Source organism: Triticum aestivum, chromosome 5A (assembly GCF_018294505.1).
Source record: "Triticum aestivum cultivar Chinese Spring chromosome 5A, IWGSC CS RefSeq v2.1, whole genome shotgun sequence".
In the NCBI taxonomy this organism is placed as follows: domain Eukaryota; kingdom Viridiplantae; phylum Streptophyta; class Magnoliopsida; order Poales; family Poaceae; genus Triticum; species Triticum aestivum.
Genome location: NC_057806.1, coordinates 264,872,622 through 264,895,101, shown reverse-complemented (window position 1 = coordinate 264,895,101; position 22,480 = coordinate 264,872,622). Strand labels below are relative to the sequence as shown.

Here is a 22,480-nt window from a genome sequence, read left to right as displayed (position 1 = left end):
ACTTCATCGCGCAGAGTGAATCGCCTGTCTATGTTGGTGCCTACAGCCAGTGTTGCCAGGCACTCACGGTCTGTTGGGTTCATCTGGTACCCCTCTGCCACTTCCTTGAGCCAAACTGGAGTGCACGACAAGATCACCGCCAACTCGCCCCCAATGGTGGGCGGCTTCCGGGACAGGGCGTCGGCCGCCCTGTTTTCCACTCCCTTCCGGTAAGTGAGCTTGTATTGTAGCCCAATCAGCTTGGTAAAGGCTCGTTTTTGCCATGGGGGTGGTAAGGCGTTGTGCATCCAAGTGAATCAGGCTCTTTTGATCCGTACAAATAATGAACTCAACCATTTGGAGATATGCGCGCCAATGGTCTACTGTCGTGAGGATGGCCATGCACTCTTTTCCATATGTTGAAAAACCTTGGCTCCGTGGTCCCAATGCTCGACTCATATACGCGAATGGGTGTCCTTCTTGCTGGAGTATGGCACCAATACCCTTGTCACTTGCAACAATCTCAACAATGAATGTTTTGTGAAAGTGAGGGCTAACACCGGGGCCTCGATGAGAGCCGTCTTGAGAGCTTGAAAAGAAAAAGATGATTCTGTCTCCGAGGTCCAAACGTACAATGTGTGCTTCTTCAGGAGATCGGTGAGGAGCCGTGAAATGATGCCGTACCCCTTGATGAACTTGCGCTAATACCCGGTGAGTCCTAGGTAGCCTCGGAGTTCTTTTGACATTGGTGGGTCTCTCCCAGTTCTTCACATCATCGATCTTGGATGGGTCCGTGGCGACCCCTTGGTCGCTAATGACATACCCCAGCTAATGACATGCCCCAAATAGTTGAGACTTCGCTGTGCAAAAGTGCACTTGGAGTACTTGACTTTCCATTGATGCTGACGCAGAACTTGCAGAGTCTGACGCAAGTCTTTCAAGATCAGAATTGATCTCCAATGGAACGCCATGAACTGAGACTATCGAAGAGACATACAATTCCTCATGAACAGGAAGAAAATGAGTAATGTTAGAAAGACGGCCAATGACTAGCAAGATGGTATCATTACCCTTCTTGGAAACCGAGTGACCCACTTTTATCCCATTTTCATAGGTCAAACGTTTAAATAAAATGCCTAGTTTCTACACACAAATAATTGGTTCGCAATGTGTTGACAAGTAGTGGAGAAACAGATATACAAGAACCCAACACATGTCTTTAATTTGTCAGTGCCTCCTTATAAGAAACGGTCATATGACCCTATAATGTATTCATATTAACAAGATGAAGTGTATTTGTGAGTTTCACCACCTACAAACATGAACCTCTGTCAAAAAAACAGTTTCACCACTTAACTGCAGTCAACGAGACAAAACAAGATTGAGAAAATAATATATAAAAAGGCGGCCGGTGTGGTCTTAGAAGAATATCAGCTGTTGCCATTCCATAATATGACCACTTCATCTTCTTTATAATCTCATCACTCAGGCAGACCATTTGTTGCAAGTCATTCCGTTCTCATTGAATCAAAGTATATGTAAGACACAATGTTATCACCTAGTATAAACAAAAGAAAGGTTTACTATGAATGTGCTAACAACATAAAGTGAATGCGGAGGATGTAAGTAGGGTACCAACCAGCCAATCAAAATGAGTCTGCACTTCTACCACCTCTCTTGCTAACTAGTTCGCAGAGTCGGCAAGGCAGTGTATCAAGGCTCATTTCACGTGTCCTGCAAAAGTTGCCGAGAACACCACATCGCCTCCATGCATGGTATTCTGCATACGCTACTGGGTCATTCGCAAGTGCTTTCACATATGATGCCAGTTCTTTAAGAGAGCTGAATTTGGAGGCATCAATTGCGGAATTGGGAGGAATGAAATCCCAGACATTGGGTGCACCAAAGTATATTGGCACTGACCCAGCCTCCAACGCATAGAACAGCTTCTCTGTCACATAACTTTCTGTCTTGGTGTTCTCGATTGCAAGAACAAACTTGTAATGTGACATTGCACAGTGTAGGTGATCCCACCAATGTGGTGATCCATTGCCATTGTTTGAGCAAATCGGATACATGGATAGTGCCATGTCAGGACCACCAACATTATTCAAACATTTTCCGAAGGAATGGTGTGGCACCAATGAGAGGAAATCTTCTGCAAGCTTGTCTCTGTGAGGAAGACACCTTGAAGATGACCAATAGATAAGTGCATCCTGATAACAGGAAATCAGAAGTTCAGACAATTATACAAATCGTATTATAGCAGGATGGATAGCATCTTTGTGCAAAACCAATGCAGCAGTGGACATGCAAACTTATATCTTTCTGACAGGTGTAGCACAAACTGCAGAAACAATTTGACATCATGTGCTGTTGTGTTCACTCATTTCCATATTATGAGTTGAGACCATTTTTGGTAGCCTCCACTATAGTACTCTTCTGGCTTTTGCCAAGATCTCCAAAAGGACAGAAACACCTCCAACTAAGGTGTACCATGTGAGGCTGTAGATGCCTGTTTAGTGTTAAATGTTCTACAGACAATTATACTAGTAGTGTCAAAAAACGTCTTACATTATGGGACGGAGGGAGTGTGTTCTATTTGTACTGTTCCAACTGATGAAGAACAGTGATTTAGCACAGGGAATCATAATGCCAAATGATACATTGTTGGAGATACTAATGTCAAGTAAAACATGGTTGGACATACATAATGCATGGAATGTTAAAAATCACTGCAAAGGCGATACATGTAAGAAAGTGCCTTAGACCATGATATTGCTGTGTTGTGTAACATATACTGTGCAGAATTTGGACGTACAGTTGTCTTTTCTGTGGATACATGGTAACTCCGGCTAGTGTGGAAAGATTTTCCAGCATATGTTACTTGTAAATCATCATTAGCATGGTAACCTATAAAAATGTCCTCAAAACCAGTTGGTTTCCTGCTAGCCTCCAGATCCAAATAAACACGAAGAGGCAGACCTTTCATTCTCTGCAAAATATGTTAAGAATACTTGAAATTGAAGCTCAGAACAAATTACGAATTTAAGTCAAGAACAAACAAAGTAAACGGTATGTATTGGTTAGTGAAAAGGACAGATGGTGTTTGATTCCACAAAGAGGTTGTTGCAGAATTGCAATTTTATGAATACGAGCATGTGGCACTTATGACCCAACTGAAACCACCAAGGTAACGACGAGCACTTTGGTAATTTCACGGTGAGGTGAAGGAGCATTGACATGCAACATTTGATAAGAATATAAAAAACTAGCTCCTTGCGGAAATGTTGATTCTTTGATCCATAGTTATAGCTCCCAACTAATACTCAAATGATTCTCTGAAAAAAAAATTGTATTAGTTCACGGAACTAGCTGTTATGACCGGTTTGGTCTATACTCGGAAGAGGCCCACCGGGCATTAGTATTAGGGGCTTGGCCCACAAGTTATCTTAGGCAAAGTTATCTTAGGCTAAAGTTATAAATACTAGTTGTAAGACACCGTTTGAGATTAAGCAATAAAGATATTATAATCTTCTGTTGCCCGGCTCCCCGAGGAGCCGGAACCCTAGCCGCCACCGCACCCAACTCTAGCCGCGACGGCGCCCGCCGGGCGCGCCCTCGTCCCCCTCCTCCTTGTCCATACAACCTACGCCGAAGGCCTGGTAGGAACCCTAGTCCTACCAATTTGGTATCCAGAGACACCAGACCGATCATGTCTGATGCGGAGCATCCCAAGGTCATCCCCATGGACCTACCTACATCTCACACGACACCACTTGGACCCATGACAAGAGCCCGTGCGAGCACCATCGAGAACGAGGTTAACTCTCTCCTTGTTGAACTTCCCTTTGACCCACGTGAGACATGGCTACTACCTCAATCGGAGTTGCTCTGTGTGCTTAGGTACCATATAAGCAACCAAGGAGATGGAACGGTGCAAGATGGACATCAAGAGCATGGAGACATTTTGCCCAGCCCTGAAGGACCGGAACAACCGCCCGACCACCGCCCGGGCGGAACAACCGGCCGACTACCGCCCAACAACCGGTCTACCTTCTGTGATCGAGCGGTGCAAGGCCGGCACTACACCGGATGTACCGGTAACTACCAAAAGACCGGTACTGCCGCCCCGACAACCGGTACAACCGTTGGCCCCTTCGACGTCCATCTCCGCAAGCCAGCGCCAGACCTCCCAGCGGAACTACCGCCTTCCAGGACCGGTACTTCCGCCCTGCATGAGCTCCCAGCGGAACAACCGCCCCCTTGACCGGTACTACCGGCCCTGCCTGCGCGCAGTCACTTGGGCCAAGGCCCGTGTACCCTTTCGTTACCTAGACTATAAATACTCTATCCCGTACAACTTTCTAGGGTTAGCATTGGTTTAGCTCATTTGAGAGATAGAGCATTGCTCATCCATATCGGATCTACTCCACGAGAGAGACCGCGGCCCCTCTACGGAGAAGATCCACTTTTGGATTCAAGACCCCCTTTACGGGAAGATCCCCTTGTGGATTCAAGACCTCCTCTCGGAGAAGAACCGGCTACCCTTTTTGTATCGTCCTTAGTTGACCGTGGATTCGTGTATCGTTCTATGTATCCGAGGATCTAGCACATGTGTGACTTGTTCTTGTTTGGTTTGAGTGATTCTCTTGTGTTTCCCCTCGTCTTCTTTCCCGTGTTCTTCGTGTTCATCATTGGGACCCGCTCCTTTCGTGAAAGATCGGCCTATAGGGTTCCTACCCTACATCAATGTCGCTTCCTCCCTCACCGCCGCCGCTGCCAACCACCACCGCCCCACCCTCGCTGCCGCCAGCCACTTCCGTGCCGATGCCAGCGATCACGTCCGGGACCGCCACCTCGCCAGCGCCGACCACCACCGCGGCGGAGCCGCCCCCCATCCTCTCGCCCGAGGAGGTGTCGGGCACCCTTCGGGAGCTCGTACAGGCGGTCCGGGGCATCAGCCTCTATCTCGCCAGGAACCAGCCCCCGCCGCCGAGCGCCGCCACCACCGCCTACGGGCCGCCGCCGCCGCTCCAGTGGCCCGCCCCGGCCTTCCAGTCGCCCTACAGAGGGGCGCCCCCGCCGCCGCTGATGCTGCAGCACTACCCGTCCGCGGGGACTCCTTGGCCAACGTGGCCGGCCACCACCGCACAGCTGGGGGGCCCTCCCCAGCAGTCTCTACAGGCGCCACCGCCGGCCACCACGACGCTGGCAGCAGCGCCGCAGCACCACCAGGCGCCGCCAAAGTCGAGAGCACCACCACCCGCGCCCAGGCCCACTGGTCGGCCCCTGCACCAGGTGCAGTTTCCGCCATCGCCATCGCCGCTTCCCGCGTGGGCGGCCGGCTCGTCTCCGGGCCCGGTGTATACCACGGCGCCGGAACACCCGACGCCCTCCCTTCGGTTTGATCGTCCCTCCAGCTCGGCACACTACGCCCCGGAGATCCCCGACCCGGCACACGCGCTGCCGTCGACTGCAGCAGCCCCCGGGCACGGCGGTCCGACACCCCCTCGATTCGCCAAACTGGACTTCGCCACTTACGAGGGCACGGAGGACCCCCTCAACTGGCTCAACCAGTGCGAGCAGTTCTTTCGAGGGCAGCGGACGCTCGCTTCGGATCGTACCTGGCTCGCATCCTATCATCTCCGAAGCGCGGCGCGGACCTGGTACTACGCCCTCGAGCAGGACGAGGGCGGCATGCCACCATGGGAGCGCTTCCGGGAGCTCTGTCTCCTCCGGTTCGGGCCTCCTATCCGCAGGAGCCGACTGGCGGCCCTCGGCCGCTTACCTTTCACATTCACGTTGCAGGACTACGCCGACCGCTTCCAGGCCCTGGCGTGAAACGCGCCGGGCGTCTCCGCGACTCAGCGCGCCGAGTTATTTGTGGGCGGTCTGCCGGACCATATTCGCGTGGACGTCGAGCTCCGGGATCCCCCCGACCTCCAGACGGCCATGTACTACACCCGGGCTTTCGAGCAGCAGGCCCAGGCACTGCAGCAACCGCCCGGACGAGGCGGCCGCCAGCCCAGTCGACCAGCGCCGACTCCACCAGCACCGGGCCGGCCTCCTCCAGCCGCGACGGCCGCACCCCCGGCCACCACACGGACCTTCCGTCGGTTGTCACCGGCCGAGCAGCAGGAGCGTCGCCGTCAGGGCCTCTACTTCAACTGCGATGAGCCCTACACGCCGACCCATGTCTGCCCCCGCCTATTTTACTTCGAGATGGTCGACTACACCGAGGTGGACGACTCGACCGATGCACCACCACCACCAGCGGCGACCGCGGACACGCCCGCGGATCCCACGGCGACGGCGTGCGTCGTCTCCCTCCACGCCCTCGCCGGCATTTGTGGCGAGCGGACCATGCTGTTGCCGGTGACGGTCCATGGCAAGCGGCTGGTGGCCCTGCTGGATACTGGCTCCACCCATAACTTTCTGCCCGAGGCGACCATGCGTCGGCTAGCCCTTCCAACGACGGGCAGGGAGCGCCTGCGGATCACGGTGGCGAACGGCGAACGCCTCCGGTGTCATGGGCTCGCCCGCGACGTTCCCATCTCCATCGGCGGCGAACACTTCTCCATTACCTGTGCAGGGATCAACCTCGGCTGCTTCGACTTCATCCTCGGGGTGGATTTTCTCCGGACCCTCGGTCCCATCCGGTGGGACTTCGACGCGCTCACGATGACGTTCTGGCGGCTGGGCTGCCGCATCCGGTGGGACGGCCTTGGGGGCGCTGCGCCGGCCGTGCCACACCTCCAGCTGGCCGCCGCGTCCTCGGAGGCCGAGCAACCCCTGCTGGATTCCCTTCTGCAGCAGCACAGCGACCTCTTCGACGAGCCACGGGGTCTTCCGCCCGCCCGGGTGTACGACCATCATATTCACCTCATGCCGGGCTCCACCCCCGTGGCGGTTCGGCCCTACCGCTACCCTCAGCTGCAGAAGGATGAGTTGGAGCGACAGTGTGCCCTTATGCTCGCCGCGGGCATCATCCGGATCTCCACGTCACCCTTCTCCTCGCCGCTACTTCTCGTCCGCAAGTCGAACAGCACGTGGCGTTTCTGCATCGACTACCGCGCCCTGAACGCGCTGACGCTCAAGGACAAGTTCCCTACACCGGTGGTCGACGAGCTCTTGGATGAGCTCCATGGGGCGCGCTTCTTCACCAAGCTCGATCTCCGGTCGGGCTATCATCAGGTGCGTATGCATCCAGACGACATCGCCAAGATGGCGTTTCGCACCCACCATGACCACTTCGAGTTCTTGGTGATGCCCTTCGGCCTCGCCAACGCCCCGGCGACTTTCCGGGCCCTGATGAACGACGTCCTTTGACCCTACTTACGGCGGTTTGTGCTTGTTTTCTTTGATGACATTCTTATCTACAGCGCCACCTGGGCCGAGCACCTCCAGCACGTCGCCATCGTCTTCAACGAGCTTCGGGCACACCACCTCCACCTTAAGCGCTCGAAGTGCTCGTTCGGGACACCTACCGTCGCCTACCTCGGCCATGTCATCTCGGCCGACGGGGTGGCTATGGACGCCGACAAGGTGGCGGTCGTCTCCGCATGGCCGACGCCTCACTCGCCGCGGGCTCTCCGTGGGTTCCTTGGCCTCGCCGGCTACTACCAAAAATTTATCCGGGAGTTCGGGCTCATCGCGGCGCCCCTCACGCGGTTGCTTTGCCGCGACGCTTTCGCCTGGGACGACGAGGCGATGACGGCGTTCGAGGCCCTCAAGGGGGCCCTCACGACGGGCCCCGTCCTCCAGATGCCCGACTTCGACCGCCCGTTCGTGGTGGACTGTGACGCCTCGGTCGCAGGTTTCGGCGCCGTGCTTCATCAGGGCGATGGGCCCCTCGCCTTCTTCAGCCAGCCTTTTGCTCCGCGCCATCTTAAGCTGGCGGCATACGAGCGGGAGCTCATTGGCCTTGTCCAGGCCGTTCGTCATTGGCGGCCGTACTTGTGGGGACGGTCCTTCCACATTCGCACGGACCACTACTGCCTGAAGTTCTTGCTGGACCAACGGCTGTCGACCGTGCCGCAGCACCAGTGGATCAGCAAGCTCTTCGGCTTCAACTTCTCCGTCGAGTATCGGCCGGGCCGCCTTAACACCGTGGCCGATGCGTTGTCCCGTCGCGACTCCGACCTCGCTCCCTCCGCCGACGAGTCTGCCGGGGCGGCCCTGTGCATCCGCTCCGGGCCGATGTTCGGTCTCTTCGACGACATTCGCCGCGCAACTGCGATGGCCGACGACGCCGTCCTTCTTCAGCAGCAACTCACGGCCGGTGACCTGGAGGAGCCTTGGCGCTTCTCTGACGGACTGCTTCTCCATGGGCGCCGGATCTTTGTTCCGGCGCATGATGATCTCCGTCACCAGGTGTTACAGCTCGCCCACTCGGCGGGTCATGAGGGTGTGCAGAAAACCCTCCATCATGTTCGCGCCAACTTCTACATCCCTGGCGATCGCGCCCTGGTCCGCGACTGGGTTCGGTCTTGTCAGACATGCCAGCGCAACAAGACGGAGACCCTGAGGCCGGCTGGGTTACTTCAGCCCTTGGAGGTGTCGTCTCAGGTCTGGGCGGATATATCCATGGACTTCATCGAGGGCCTTCCCAAGGTGGGCGGCAAGTCGATCATCCTCACGGTGGTCGACCGCTTCTCCAAGTACGCCCACTTCATCGCGCTCGGCCATCCGTACACGGCGGCGTCAGTGGCCCAGGCCTTCTTCGACGGCATCGTCCGTCTACACGAGTTCCCTGCTTCGATCGTCAGTGATCGGGACCCAGTGTTCACGGGCCATGTCTGGCGCGACCTCTTCAGGATGGCAGGTGTCCAGCTCCGCCTGAGTACGGCGTTCCATCCTCAGACGGACGGTCAGTCCGAGGTGGTTAACAAGGTCATTGCCATGTATTTGCGTTGTGTGACAGGTGATCGGCCTCGAGCTTGGGTGGACTGGCTCTCTTGGGCGGAGTACTGCTACAACACCTCCTATCACTCCGCCCTGCGCACTACGCCGTTTGAGGTGGTCTATGGTCGACCACCCCCGCCTATACTTCCGGTGGACCCGGAGACGGCTCGGACGGAGGTTGCGGGTGACCTTATCCGCACCCGTGACGAGATGCTTGCTGAGGTCCGTCAGCATCTCCTTCAGGCACAGCAGCTGGCCAAGCACTACTACGACGATCACCATCGCGAGGCGGAGTTCGCGGTGGGTGACTGGGTGTGGCTGCGTCTTCTCCACCGCTCTACACAGTCACTCGACCCGCGCGCGAAGCGCAAGCTCGGCCCTCGCTACGCCGGGCCCTTCCCTATCTTGGAGCGCATTGGGAAGGTGGCCTATCGTCTTCAGCTTCCAGCCCGCGCTCGCATCCACGACGTCTTCCATGTGGGGCTGCTCAAGCCCTTCCGTGGCGAGCCACCGGCGGCTCCTCCGGCGCTTCCTCCAACCGCCGATGGTCGCCTTCTTCCAGAGCCGGCAAAGGTGTTGCAGGCGCAGCTCCATCGTGGCGTGTGGTTTGTCCTCGTTCAGTGGGCGGGCCTTCCGGAGGAGGAGGCTACTTGGGAGCAGCGTGAGGAATTCCGCCAACACTATCCAGACTTTCAGCTCGAGGACGAGCTGTTTGCGCAGGCGGGGAGAGATGTTATGACCGGTTTGGTCTATACCCGGAAGAGGCCCACCGGGCATTAGTATTAGGGGCTTGGCCCACAAGTTATCTTAGGCAAAGTTATCTTAGGCTAAAGTTATAAATACTAGTTGTAAGACACCGTTTGAGATTAAGCAATAAAGATATTATAATCTTCTGTTGCCCGGCTCCTTGGGGAGCCGGAACCCTAGCCGCCGCCGCACCCAACCCTAGCCGCGACGGCGCCCGCTCGCCGGCGTGCCCGCTCCAGCCCTCGTCCCCCTCCTCCTTGTCCATACAACCTATGCCGAAGGCCTGGTAGGAACCCTAGTCCTACCACTAGCCTACACAAGCATTGAAATGCTGATTGATCTTGAAGATTTATCTTTAGCCTTTAGGACATTTCTAGCCATCACCCTTGCACATACTTATTTATAAAAGGAACTTTATTGATTATCTGGTGACATGGCGCTAGGGTTTTGACAAAAACTTAAATCAAGACAAGACTTTATCACTTCCTCAATTTAGGACAATACCATCCTCTAAGAACTCGCCAAAAACCATGAATCCCTGTCCTTTCAAAAAGCAAACTTGTGATGCCTGCCCAATTTGCCCCAACAAAAAAATGAATCCATGTCCTTGAGAAGAGCCGAGACAATCAATACAAGTCACAACTCCACAAGGAAGCAAACATTTGCACCTTGTCAATTTGGATGACACTAAGCTTAGAGTTGAGCTATCTATATGCACCAATTCAGCTCAACTTACACGGCCAGCTCCGGACTCATGTAACAAAGAAATGCCACTTTACCTCGTTATCACAGCAAAGACGGAGCGGGCTGCAGTACCTGCAGTGGCGGCGTAGCGCCCTCGAAGAGCAGCGCATCGGGGCGGTCGACGACTGCGGCGGCCTTGCTCCACACGCAGCTCACTCCGCAACGGCATGTGTACACGCCGTCGAGCGAGTCGGGGATCCACGTCCACCCCTTGACGAACACCCCCACGTGCCGCGTCTTCATCTCCTCGCACCTCGCGCCTCCCCACCCCGCTCCGCCGGTGATGGAAGCCATGGCAGAGGCTGTCGTAGCGTTAGCGGCGCCGATCTTGGCGCGGATGCGGGGGCACCCGACGGAGGCATCCCAAGCGCTGAAGGCGGCGAGGGTGGACGTAAAAGCCGACCGCTCGCGAGAGCCGACGGAGTCGAGCGCTGTCCCACAGCGGCGGCTCCCAGTGGCGCCGGCTGCGGGGACGGTGGGGGAGAACTGGGCGGAGATGGAGGAGGTTATAGAGGGGAGCTCGAAGTAGCCGGAGAGGAGGAGGAGTAGGATGAGGGCGGAGGCGAGCATCGGGGCCACGTAATTGATGCGCTTCCGCACGAGCATCGGGGGAGCGCGCATCCGGAAGCCTTCTCCGAAACTCCGGTCGCCGGAGCAGGGAAAGATCTCGGAGGCGAAGCGGGAAGGAGAAGGAGGGAGTAACGTACTAATGTGGGGTGCTTTCCAGAAAACTATCGATGATGTTTCTTCCGACGGCTTAGTGGTATTTCTTTCGTTGCAGTAGCTTTGCAGTTTGAGTATTTCTCGTTACGAGGCGCGGTGGTTGGACTGACTGGGTGGCGGTCGCCGGCGGTTGTTTACCATTTCTGCGAGGCTTCCAAGTTCCAATCCATTACGGATGGTTGTTCTTGACTTTGGCTTTCCGACAAGAAATGAACATAATTGGTTTGCATGCCAATGTTTAGCATTGTAACAAATATTGGCAACTACTTGTTGGCTACGAGATGTTTTACCTATCTCACATAAAGTTATCAATAGTTAGCAAGTCTCGGTATTGCCAATAGTTGGCAGTGCCAACATTTGGCAAGCCAAATATTTGTTCGGTCTCGAATTCTACTGTTAGAGCATATCTCTTGCAGGCTCGTAAACCATAATTAAAACCATTAAGCTACGTGTGAAGGGCGACCAACCAATTATGTCGCGTGGCGCAAGCTGACTGACCACGGTGAAAAAGCTTTTGAATATTTTTTTAGATGGAGGTGAGAAATTTTTTAAAATGTTTTATTTAGATGAAGGTGATGACCCCGCATTTTTTTTAAATGAAGGGTTACACAAAGTGGCGTTCGCTGGTAGCCTGTGTTGGTGATTTTTCCTTCTTTTTACTATTTTTTTAGATGAGGGTGAGGATTTTCTTTTAAATATTTTTCTAGATGGGTGAGGATTATATGTATTTTTCTAATTGAAAACGTGCCCACAACTTCTTTTTAAGTGGCGCTACCGGGTGACGCTCCAACCACTAGTACCGTATTAAATTTGCGGTACCGCAAACGACACAAAAGATCAAATTTAATAAACAAATAATACATTGAATTCAACATGGTTCATACGATAAATTTAAACATACCACTAGCTTAAAAACCTAAATATACTCATCATCATCACCGTCCTTCTTGACGCCAAGATGGTACTCCATCAAGGAGTTAGCGAGGACGAAGGCGAGGTCGTACTCCTTCCTCGCCGCATCTGGCCGTGCCACGGCACCTTTTTCTCTGGCGGCGGACGCCTCCTTTCTTGCGAAGAATGCGTGCTCCGCCGCTTGAACATGCTTGGTCGTCGGCCAGAAAATCTCATGGAGGCGGTTAAAGTTGCGCCATGCCCGCCGGCCACCGCTACGAGTGAGCGCGCCGCACTCCCGCGCCTGCACTTTGCACCACTCCTCCACCGAGGGGCGGAGGGAGGAGCTCCCCGTCTCATCGTCATGGCGGGCGCCCCTCCCGCGACCAGCTCTCGACATCGGGGCGAGTTTTGGGTGGTTGCGCGAGGCAAACTACAGGCTGAGGGAGAAGCTCCTCGACTCGCCGGAGCTACCGATTTGCAGCAGAGTAGGGAAGAAGAAATAGCGGACGCAGACCCTAAATCACGGTCGCTCTGCTATATATATCAAAAATGCGGGCGGTTACGGGCAGCCCGTAAAAAAATTACGGGACGGGCCGTTTTTTCATGTGTCATGTATATCCGTCGGAATTTAACTGGGCGGCGAGCTAGTACTTTATTGTCTTAAAATAAATAAAAATATTTCCGAAAAAATATTGTTACTTTGAAAATCACTTAATGTGGACTTTTAGTTTTTCAAGATGGGGAGGTATTCAACCAAGGAAATGAATGAATCATCTAACGAATGACGCTCATCCCTGCAACCGGAAAGAAAGAATTGCACAATACTTGCAATAGGACTGTCTTCCATGCGTCATATGTGCACGTGATAAAGTTATGCTATTTTATACTTTTTCCGCAGATCAAGCATCTATTGTGGAGGTGTGTGCCTATAGAGAATACCTCCAAACTTAAAGTGATGACATGAACACTTAACTTCAAAATTTTCCTCATTGAAATATACATGGTACATAGTATATATTTTCCATCCCTTTTCCCCATCAATTAGCACATCCTCGATTGTTTCATATGTTTATATTGCCTCTTCTTTTCTATTCACTTTCGAACACAATCCATGATATCTATTAGCTCTTCTTGAAATTCTTTGAACTCCAAACGTTATAGATTAACTAGTTGACCCGTTGCGTCAAATGGCGCAGAGACCTACTGAAGCCATGTTGTCGATGAAAATAGTTTCATTTTGCAAGGACCATCTGTTAAACCATGCTATTTTAGAACATGTTTATCACGCCGCGAAATTTGAGGTTGCAAAAAGAAAACATTTGTGTAATATGTACAGTTTTAGTTTAAAAATATGGTCATCATGATAAGAAACCTAAGCTAAAACAAACATATTTGTATGAGATGTGTAGAGCAGGCATGGTTATATTTTTTTAGCAATGGTTGCACCAAACTTTTATTGTATATGCACATGAAGGGAAAAAACATCTTTGTGTTGTGCATATACGGAGGTATAGGTATTTGAATGGCCCATATGCTACCTAGCCCAGCCCACGAACAGCGATGACTGCGGCCTGTCAGGAGAAGAATATGAAGCGGTGGCGAATGCATCCACCGAGCCCTCTTCTTCCTTGGTTCATCAGCTGGGCGACAGAGGCGTTTCCAGAGAGGCGCTCCCACTAAAGACCGTGTTGCAGTGAAGATATGGTAACAAATGGCGCTCAGACCTGCTAAACACCATGTGTGCTTTGAAAAGAACCCATGTCTTGGTAGGTTTAGTTGTAGACAAGCACCTATGGTAACAATTCTAACCCATTTGTATAAAAATGAATGGAGGCTTGTTGTTTACAAATAAATGTACATTAATATTTGAATATGGTAGTAGTGTTAGGTTTGAGTAAGACATATGTTAAGGGCATGCGCGATGGTATTCTGGCACACACACCAAGGGCATGCGCGATGGTATTCTGGTCCGTGCCGATCGCCAGGAATTGGACAGAATCAAAAGAAGAGCTGCATGGAGAGGTGATATTGGGTAAAGAGTCTCGGCGTAAAGAGTCTCCGAGAGTTCAACCCAGAATCTTCCAGATAGAAATAATGGATATTTTGCTGAAATGTCAGGAATAATTCACAATCTACCTGAATGGGAAAATTCTTGATTGTAAGAAACATGAATAATCCAGCTATACTCATATATGAAAAAAGAAAGTTAAATGGTCTTGAGTACCAAATACCTAATATCTAAACCTTTATATCAGAAGAAAATGAGCAAACAAAGGAAGGCATTTATTTCATAAAATTAAAGATGCAACATGCTATTGAGTGCTCCCAAATGAGCAATCAGCTAAATACCCCAACACACGGAAGCACTCTATGCCCCGTCAGTCTCCCTATCGCCTTCTCTACACAACATTTACACACAACTTACTACAAAGTATTCTACTAATAGTCATGCATATGTCACCACAAGATTAATAATAAATGACTGCCATATGTTCATTTTTCATGACATCGCTAAAAGGTGACAGCCTGACAGGTTAGCTGGGATAAAACGTACTCACTTCAAATTCTTGGTATGCTTTGTGACATCAAAGGAAATATTTGTCAGGATTGTGGATGAAGCTTTCTGGAACCATTGAAGCATTCAACCCTCAACTGATCCTGGTGTCAAAAATCAGAATAAAAAACTTCAGTTTTGTGTTGATTAGACTTTGGACAAAATTCTGCAAATTCTAGTACAACCAAGACACTTACAAACAGTTAAGTTTACTGGATAATTTTGTTCTGCCACCAGAGTTGCTAGATGGAATAGAAAAAAAGAAGTCAAACCTGAATCATGCTGTAATCTTCTCCCCCTTCGTCCCTCCTCCATGATAGGTGGAAGAGGTGGAAGAGCTAGGCGAGGCTCACCGTCCTAGATCTTGGTCCTCCTTGCATTGGTCGCTCTGCTTGGCAAGACATATCAAAAGGAAAACAGTGTATCAAGTTTAGGAGCGATATGAGCGTTTAGCCGTCTGATCAACAAGACTTCTCTTTTTCAGAATGCCTAACTAAACTCCTGGAGATTCTATAGGAAGACTGAACTCTTAACTACTCAATTCAGAAAGAAAAAACTTCAACTGGTACAACTGGTATTGTTGTTCATTTTTTAATTAGGCAACACCGATATCTGAATAGAGGAAAAAGGTGACAATGTGTACGATACATCCTTGAACAGAGGAAAAAGTAAATGATGCAGCAACCAGCTAGAAAGTGAGCAAATCTTGAGTAGGAGAACAAAGAAGCTGCAACCTTCTAGATCTGACAACGTGAGAAATGAAAGCAGAGGAACTTGTTAGAGCATAAGCATGTCAGCAGACAGTTTAAAGACAAGGAAAAGATTAGTCCATTTACCCAAGGTTAAAGCCCAAAACTGGTGAGAAAAGCAGCCAAGATTAATGGAACATCTAAAATATAGGCACCAAGCCACCAAGCCAGACATGAGCAGCCACCTGATTTCAGCCTCCAAAGCGACCTAATATGAGCCTCCAATAAAATTGGAACAAAAGCAGTGGTGTAAACATATAAATATAAGAGAAACAAAACATTATAACTTATTATGGCATGGGAACTATTTTTAGAATCTTTATCATGCGAATCAAACAACTCTGGAATACAACTATTTGATATGTACTTCAACTGTGCTTGATGTATACTCTGTAAAGCAATGTAAATGCTCTAATAATGAGAAATACCTTGAAACATTAGGAGAATGAGTACCAGGCATTCACTTTAGGTATTAAGAAATATAAGCCAAAAAAGAAGAAAGCAACGGCAACGGCTGGCGGTGAACGTGCTAGAGGCGTCCTTGTGCGTCGCCTCCACCCTGCCTAAATGGCGAAGGTACTAATGTAAAGTAACTGCATCTTTCACTTAAAGATTATTTTTAAGGTGCATAGAGTACTTCACTATTTACAAATATACAAGTCATTGTAGGCTAGTAGCTGAGCAAATCTGTACTCTCTAATAAACTCATAATTACCTTATCAGTTTATAAACTGAAATATCTGTATGGTATCATGCAGTAATATTTCCAATGAGGCATGCAGGCATACACTAACTACCCCACAAAATCAGAGGCATAAGTACTAACAATTCAACCTCCACTGGGTACCACCAACTGATTGTGCACGCAATAAAGGCGAATATTATGAAAGACAAGACAAGAGCACACCTCCGCCAAAGCCTGGGCACATAACTCTGTTTACAAAGCTATTTGCAGGTTTGAATGCATTGCAGCAAGATATCATGATAATCTATAGTAACCGAGAATGTTTGAAAAACACGACAGAAAAGCATAGTAGAGGAATTGAACAAACCAGTCAAGCGTGATATGTAAGATATGACTGACATGATGGAACAAGATGCATGAATGGCAAGTAAATACTACTACCACATGATGTAGATAAGGAGAGCACGATGTTTTAAGCATATAGTAATATGAATGGAGCTCATGGCACGACGAATGGCCGTCTTCACTTCCTGTAAAACAATTATGATTTCCATCAGATAAAGGAGAAAGCTACTTATAAACCGACAGTAGAGATGCTACACAATGTAAGCTCAAAATAACACATGTTTTCAGATTATGTAATGAACAAGCCAAGACTTTGCACCTATCATAATCACAACTGTGGACATATGATGTGCTATGTATTTTCAGATCTTTCATTAAAATAATTTGTAGCACTGGCAGACATACGAAGGCTGACCCATGATATTTCAGTCTTATGACTTTTTTACTTTAGCAGAACACTCATTTGGTCAATCTTGGTAGAAGAGCACCTAAACAATTTTAGGAGCATCCATTAAGAAAATAATACAATAGAAGCACAGTTAGGCATATAAATTGGTGAGTAAAACATATCTTCTTTTGATTATTCTACCAGGATAGATAATAAAACTTCACCTGCCAGGTCCATTTTCAGCACAATGCCAATATATACTTCAAAACAGCATTGGACTACCATATTGTCTAATATATTCTGGGATCCCAGAGGAACGTGGTGAACAACAACTTTAAAGATCTTTGGGGCAACAGATTAGAGTTCCAGGTCAAACCAAATGTTCCTCAACCAAACAATTTTTCTGATACATTTCGATCAAACCCCATCTGCAGTGGGTACAGCAGTGGTTGCAAACAAAGAGCTCTACCTGAATGTGAAACGATGCTTGGCCTGAGCCACCTAGCAAGAATTCTGCCTTCTAATTGATCTGCAAAGGATCTTCATACCAGAGAACAGATTAGAGAGAGAGAGAGAGAGAGAGGATTAGGCGAAGCTCACCTTGTCGCCGGAAGATGTCGCCGTCTTCCCAGGCATGGACCACCTCGGCGAGCACCTACTGTCCAGCAGCCCCGGTCGCCGCCATGCTCCCTGCCGCCGAGTGCCCGCATAATAGGAGGAGAGCACACAGAGGTGGACTGAGGTCGAGTCAATCGACGAGGGAGGAGGGCGGCTGCACGGGAGAGAGAGAGAGGAGGAGGAGGACGAGCACGGACGGACTACCGGTGCCACTGCAGGCTCAGCCGCCGGGGCTCCAGTGCGGCGGTCGGAGGAACAAGCTTGGCGGCCATTCCTCGCCTGTGGACGACCTCGTCCAGCCGCTGCCATCGACCCCACGCTCTGCCGCCCGCCATCTTACTCCCCGATCTGGAAGGAAGGAAGGGAGGAGGAGGATGTGGATTGGGGGCAGGGATAAGGGAGGTAGGAGGAAGGGGAAGAAGCGGTGCGGCGGCCGGCGGCTATTCAGACGAGGAGAAAGGAGGAATAGGGGGTGCGGCGCGCCGGCGCCTGTGATGCTGACGGGATGTGGCGGCTAGGGTTCGAGTGAGCTGTGGGCTTTCAGCTTTGGCGCAGCCAACCGCGCGGTGCGCAACGAGAGGGCGCAATCGCACCTGGAAACAGCTGACCCAGCCAATAGGCAAACGAAACGAGCCCACCCGTCATTGGTCCTGGGAATAACCACGCGGTGAAAACTCTCAAGAGAAAGATCCAACGGATGAAGCGAATTTGAAGACCTGTTTCACCATGATCCAACGGCCAACGAAGGCTGAAATCGGGGGAGCCTTGTGAGAGCGAGTTGGCTAGATTCTGTTTTGTTTTAAATTGGAAATATTTCTCAATGTCAAATCGTGTGATAGCAGGTGAGGGAGTCCTGGACTAGGGGGTCCTCGGGATGCCGGCCTATCTCACATGGGCAGGACAGCTGGGCCTTAGGGCATCTCCAGCCACGCCCCCAACAGGGCCCCGGCGCCGAAAAAACGGCCCAGTCACGCCCCCAGGACGCCGAAAAACGCCGGTTCGGACCTTTTTTCCGCCCGGCGGTCACAGGCCGAACCCACGCGCTGGGGAGCAGTTGGGGGCTCCGGCGCTAGGGAAAAGCACGTCTGGCCCACACCAACAGTGGAAAAGTCAAGGTTTTCTTCCCACGACTCGCCTCGCACCCCCCGCGCCCTCGGCCACCACTAGCTATATCCCGGCGACGGCCGTCGCCCTACTCCGCTAGATAGCCATTCCCCGCCGGAAAATAGCAGCGCTTCGCCGCGGCAGCCCCTCCCACAGCAGCTGGGTGTTTCCGGCCGCCGTTTCCGGCCGCGGAGGCGCGGTTTAACGGCGGGTACACGCCCACCGAGCGCAAGGTGTTCGGCGTTTTGCCTGCCTCGGCGATGGACTCGGATGAGGAGGAAGAGCTCGCCGCGCTACTGGAGGAGGAAGCCGCGGCCGACGTCCAGGAAGAAAAGCATCTCATGGTGCTCGCCGCCCTCGCCCAGCTGCTGGCGAGCAATGAAAAGCCGCGGCGAGGTGGCTCGGCGCCGAGGCGGATGAAAGCAAAGAACCGGCATCGTCTCCAAGGCTACTGCATGCTCTACTCCGACTACTTCGCCGATGCTCCACTTCATGGCGAGAGAACATTTCGGCGCCGTTATCGGATGAGCCGAAAACTCTTCCTCGGGATTGTGAATTCCATCCGGGAGTTTGACAACTACTTCAAGTGCAAGATGGATTGCACTGGCGCTCTTGGATTCACCTCCATCCAGAAGTGCACGATAGCGATGAGGATGCTTGCATATGGAGCTCCTAGTGATTCACTCGACGACTATGGACGCATGGTCGAGTCCACCAGCATAGAGTGTTTCTACAAGTTCTGTCGGGCAGTGGTGGCAGTGTTTGGGCCACAATACTTGAGAACACCCAATGCGGAAGACACTGCTCGGATCCTAGCCCAGAATGCAGCAAGAGGATTTCCTAGGATGCTTGGAAGCATCGACTGCATGCATTGGAAATGGAAGAATTGCCCATTTGGTTGGCAGGGGATGTACAAAGGCGCCAAAGGCGGTTGCAGTGTGGTGCTTGAGGCGGTAGCCACACAGGACCTCTGGATTTGGCACTCCTTCTTGGGTATGCCAGGAACTCACAATGACATCAACGTACTGCAGTGCTCTCCTATTTTTGCCAAGCTCATTGAGGGCCATTCTCCTCCGGTGAACTTTGAGATCAATGGGCACCAGTACAACAAGGGGTACTGTCTAGCTGACGGCATCTATCCGAGATGGTCGACATTTGTGAAGACGATCTCAAACCCTGTGGCAGGAGGCAAGAACGCCTGGTTTGTGAAGCTTCAGGAGGCTTGCAGGAAGGATGTCGAGCGGGCATTTGGTGTGCTCCAATCTCGATTTGCTGTTGTTCGGTACCCCGCTCAGACCTGGTCCAAAGATCAAATGTGGGAGATTATGACTTGCTGTGTCATCTTGCACAACATGATCATCGAGAGCAAGCAAGAAGACCCAGTGTTTGACACTGAACCATACTACAGGCAGGGTCCTCTAGCCGAAGTTGATCACCAGCTACCGGCAATTTGGACTGCCTATCTCAGCATGCGTCAGGAGATCCGAGACCCACAGGTGCATCATCAACTGCAGAAAGATCTGATTGAGCACCTATGGAGGCTCAAGGGGGACGCCGTGTGATGAAATACGAGTTTTTATTTGTTGAACTATATAATTTGTATTGAACTATTTGTTGTTGTACTATTTTGTTGAAGTATTTGATTTTTCTGTGATGAAATATGTGATAAGAAATAATTGTGTTGATAATTGAATGCCGAGACACGGCGAAACCACGCCGAATATGGGCCTATTCTCGCCCATATGGGCCCTTTATTCGCCGAAATTGGGCTGCAAAGTGGGCCAATTTCGGCGCCTGGGGGTGACGACTGGGCGCAAAACCGCCCCCAGCGCCGATTGTATCGCCGGCTCGCCCCCAGGGGGCGATTTTTATGCGTCCTGGGGGGGGGCCAACGGCTGGAGATGCCCTTACTATGATTGCTGGTGGACCGAACTATGGGGCGACATTGTATCCGGATGGGTGACGTTTTTGTGTCTTGGTGTGTACTCCAAGTCAAGATAGAAGATTTTGCATGCTTGTTCCCCTGTTGTAACCGACTATGTGTAACCCTAATACCCCTCGTGTCTATATAAACCAGGGGATTTAGTCCATAGAGGCGAGAGAACAATCACCGTCCTACTAGCTTAGGGTTTAGTTCATCCGATCGCGTGGTAGATCAACTCTGTAATCCCCATATACACAAGCAATATAATTAAGCAAGATGCAGGGTATTACCTCTTATAGAGGGCCCAAACCTGGGTAAATATCGTGTCCCACGTCCCTTGTTCCCCATCGATCCAAGGTCCATAGTTCGGGCCCCCTACCCGAGATCCATAGGTTTTAACACCGACATTGGTGATTTCATTTAGAGTTCCCTTGTTGGATTGTCGAGGGATCGATGGCTCGCCCGATCATCGAAGATGGCATCAACACTGGGGACGTCTTCGTCCTCGAGCAACTATTCGCGTTCGGCAACATTGTCCTGCATGCTACTCGACCGGTCGTCTCATCCAGGTCGACAGTTTCGCCCTTGAGCATCAGATCAGGTTTGGTAACTTCGAGTACGTCATCGACGCTCGGGGCGATCTAATCTTCACTGGCTTCTCAGCCTCACCTGGAACAACCATGGCTTCCAAAGCATTAACTTCGGGGCCTCTCCCCGATCTGATCTCCAGATCGACCCTTACCGCACTATCGGCTTTGAGCTCAGGAGCGGCTCTTACGTCCGAAGACCAGGAATCAACTTTGTCCAAACATTTCCTCCTTAATATGGATCCGGCTTTGAGCCCTAACGGGAGTTCGGCGTCCGAAAACGAGGAGTCAACCCCAGCCGAACTCGCCCTCCTCACTACAGACTCGGTTTTGAGCCTTGACACGAGTACGGCGTCCAAAGACCAGGATCTCACCCTGGGCGGACTCATGCCCCACCCCACTGTGATGGTAGAGGTCAGCTCCGAAGAAAACTCATACATCCATCAGGCCAGCCTTGCCTTGTTAAACGAGGCGCTTGATCATATCTAGATGATGACTATTGTTGATGGCCCGTCCTCGGTTCACGCTCAACAGAACCTTGAGGCAAGCCACAGAGAATTTTACGTCCCACCCACCACCCACCTAATAGCCATTGTCGAAGACTTAACCGACATGCTAGACTACGCCTCCGAGGAGGCCGACGACATGGACGACTACAGCGAGGCCACGACCCGCACGGACGCCGACCCTCCCGTCTCTGGTCGATGGACGGCCACATCTACCTGTAACGTCTACATGGTGGACACCCCAAGGACGACGGCGATGGAGCTAATGGGGTCGGCACCCCCAGAAGGGACAGTAACAAGACTGGAAAGGAGCCCCCCAAACGCCGAAGACAACGTCGACAATCCAAGGGGCGACGAGGCAGGGAAAGCCACACGGGCACCAGGGAAGGCGACACCCCGGGCAATGGAGAAGACCTCGGCGACCCCGCCACTGAGCACTAGTCTGATGGCTTAGAGGGGTAGGAGGGTCAGTATAACCCCGAGGACCCCAACGACTCCGAAGATAGCAACTACATGCCTTTCTCCGAAGAGGAGGTCAACCTTGGAAATGAAGATTCCATCGTCCCAAAAGATGCATTGGAACAAGAGCGATTCAAGCAATAGCTCATAGCCACCGCGCGAAGATTGAAGAAGACGCAACAAAAAATAAAAGCCAAACAAGACACCCTCAACGATAGATGGACGAAAGTCCTAGCAGCCGAAGAAGGGTACGGTGAACAGCAAACAAGGAGCTACCCCAAGCACAAACTATTGCCGCAATTCGATGACGAGGCCTTCAAGCCTGCACCACCCAGCCGAACTCAAGGTGACCAGCCCGACCGCCCCCCTCAAGGAAGGGATGGGCCGGCTGGAGAGGCCAAATACCCACCTGCCCCCTCCCTCGCCACAAAGGCAAGGAGGCGGCACAACCAGCATATCAATACGATCTACGACACAACCTGGCCACTAGAGCAGGTCAGTCAAGGTCCATTTACAGATCAAGAGGTTACCCTCCCGAAAGAAGAGATGGATGCCAATCATGGCTCG

General features: G+C 51.6%; 2 protein-coding genes across 14 annotated transcripts; both read right to left on the bottom strand.

The window, feature by feature from the left end:
- Positions 1–1,197: 1,197 nt before the first annotated feature.
- Positions 1,198–11,161, bottom strand: LOC123102927 (alpha-(1,4)-fucosyltransferase). Its single transcript, XM_044524408.1, has 4 exons — positions 10,450–11,161; positions 2,801–2,974; positions 1,619–2,195; positions 1,198–1,537 (listed from the first exon to the last, which is right to left on the bottom strand). Exons 1-3 carry the CDS (start codon positions 10,996–10,998, stop codon positions 1,626–1,628), a joined length of 1,293 nt encoding a protein of 430 aa, XP_044380343.1. The 5' UTR covers positions 10,999–11,161; the 3' UTR covers positions 1,198–1,537; positions 1,619–1,625.
- Positions 11,162–13,296: 2,135 nt separating this feature from the next.
- On the bottom strand, positions 13,297–17,942 carry LOC123102926 (uncharacterized). 13 transcript variants are annotated; one of them, XM_044524404.1, is made up of 9 exons: positions 17,538–17,942; positions 17,316–17,405; positions 17,185–17,255; positions 16,424–16,512; positions 15,385–15,505; positions 15,283–15,291; positions 14,821–14,936; positions 14,553–14,652; positions 13,297–14,130 (listed from the first exon to the last, which is right to left on the bottom strand). In XM_044524404.1, exons 1-7 carry the CDS (start codon positions 17,666–17,668, stop codon positions 14,887–14,889), a joined length of 561 nt encoding a protein of 186 aa, XP_044380339.1. In that variant the 5' UTR covers positions 17,669–17,942; the 3' UTR covers positions 13,297–14,130; positions 14,553–14,652; positions 14,821–14,886. The 13 variants fall into 13 exon arrangements, 9 of the variants coding, with proteins under 9 accessions (XP_044380339.1, XP_044380340.1, XP_044380341.1 ...); XM_044524405.1 differs by having other exon boundaries at positions 13,297–14,126; XM_044524406.1 differs by having other exon boundaries at positions 13,297–14,004.
- Positions 17,943–22,480: the final 4,538 nt, after the last annotated feature.

Excerpts from the sequence above, each read along its gene's own strand:
- LOC123102926 (XM_044524400.1), bottom strand. The coding sequence starts at position 17,668 with ATGGCGGGCGGCAGAGCGTGGGGTCGATGGCAGCGGCTGGACGAGGTC. Across the intron at positions 15,506-16,423 it reads CTCCTTATCTACATCATGTG|GTCGCTTTGGAGGCTGAAAT; the intron begins GTAGTAGTATTT and ends GGCTCATATTAG. Across the intron at positions 15,292-15,384 it reads GTTTTGGGCTTTAACCTTGG|ATCTAGAAGGTTGCAGCTTC; the intron begins GTAAATGGACTA and ends TCACGTTGTCAG.
- LOC123102927 (XM_044524408.1), bottom strand. The coding sequence starts at position 10,998 with ATGCGCGCTCCCCCGATGCTCGTGCGGAAGCGCATCAATTACGTGGCC. Across the intron at positions 2,975-10,449 it reads GCGCTACGCCGCCACTGCAG|AGAATGAAAGGTCTGCCTCT; the intron begins GTACTGCAGCCC and ends CATATTTTGCAG. Across the intron at positions 2,196-2,800 it reads TATCCACAGAAAAGACAACT|GATGCACTTATCTATTGGTC; the intron begins GTACGTCCAAAT and ends TCCTGTTATCAG.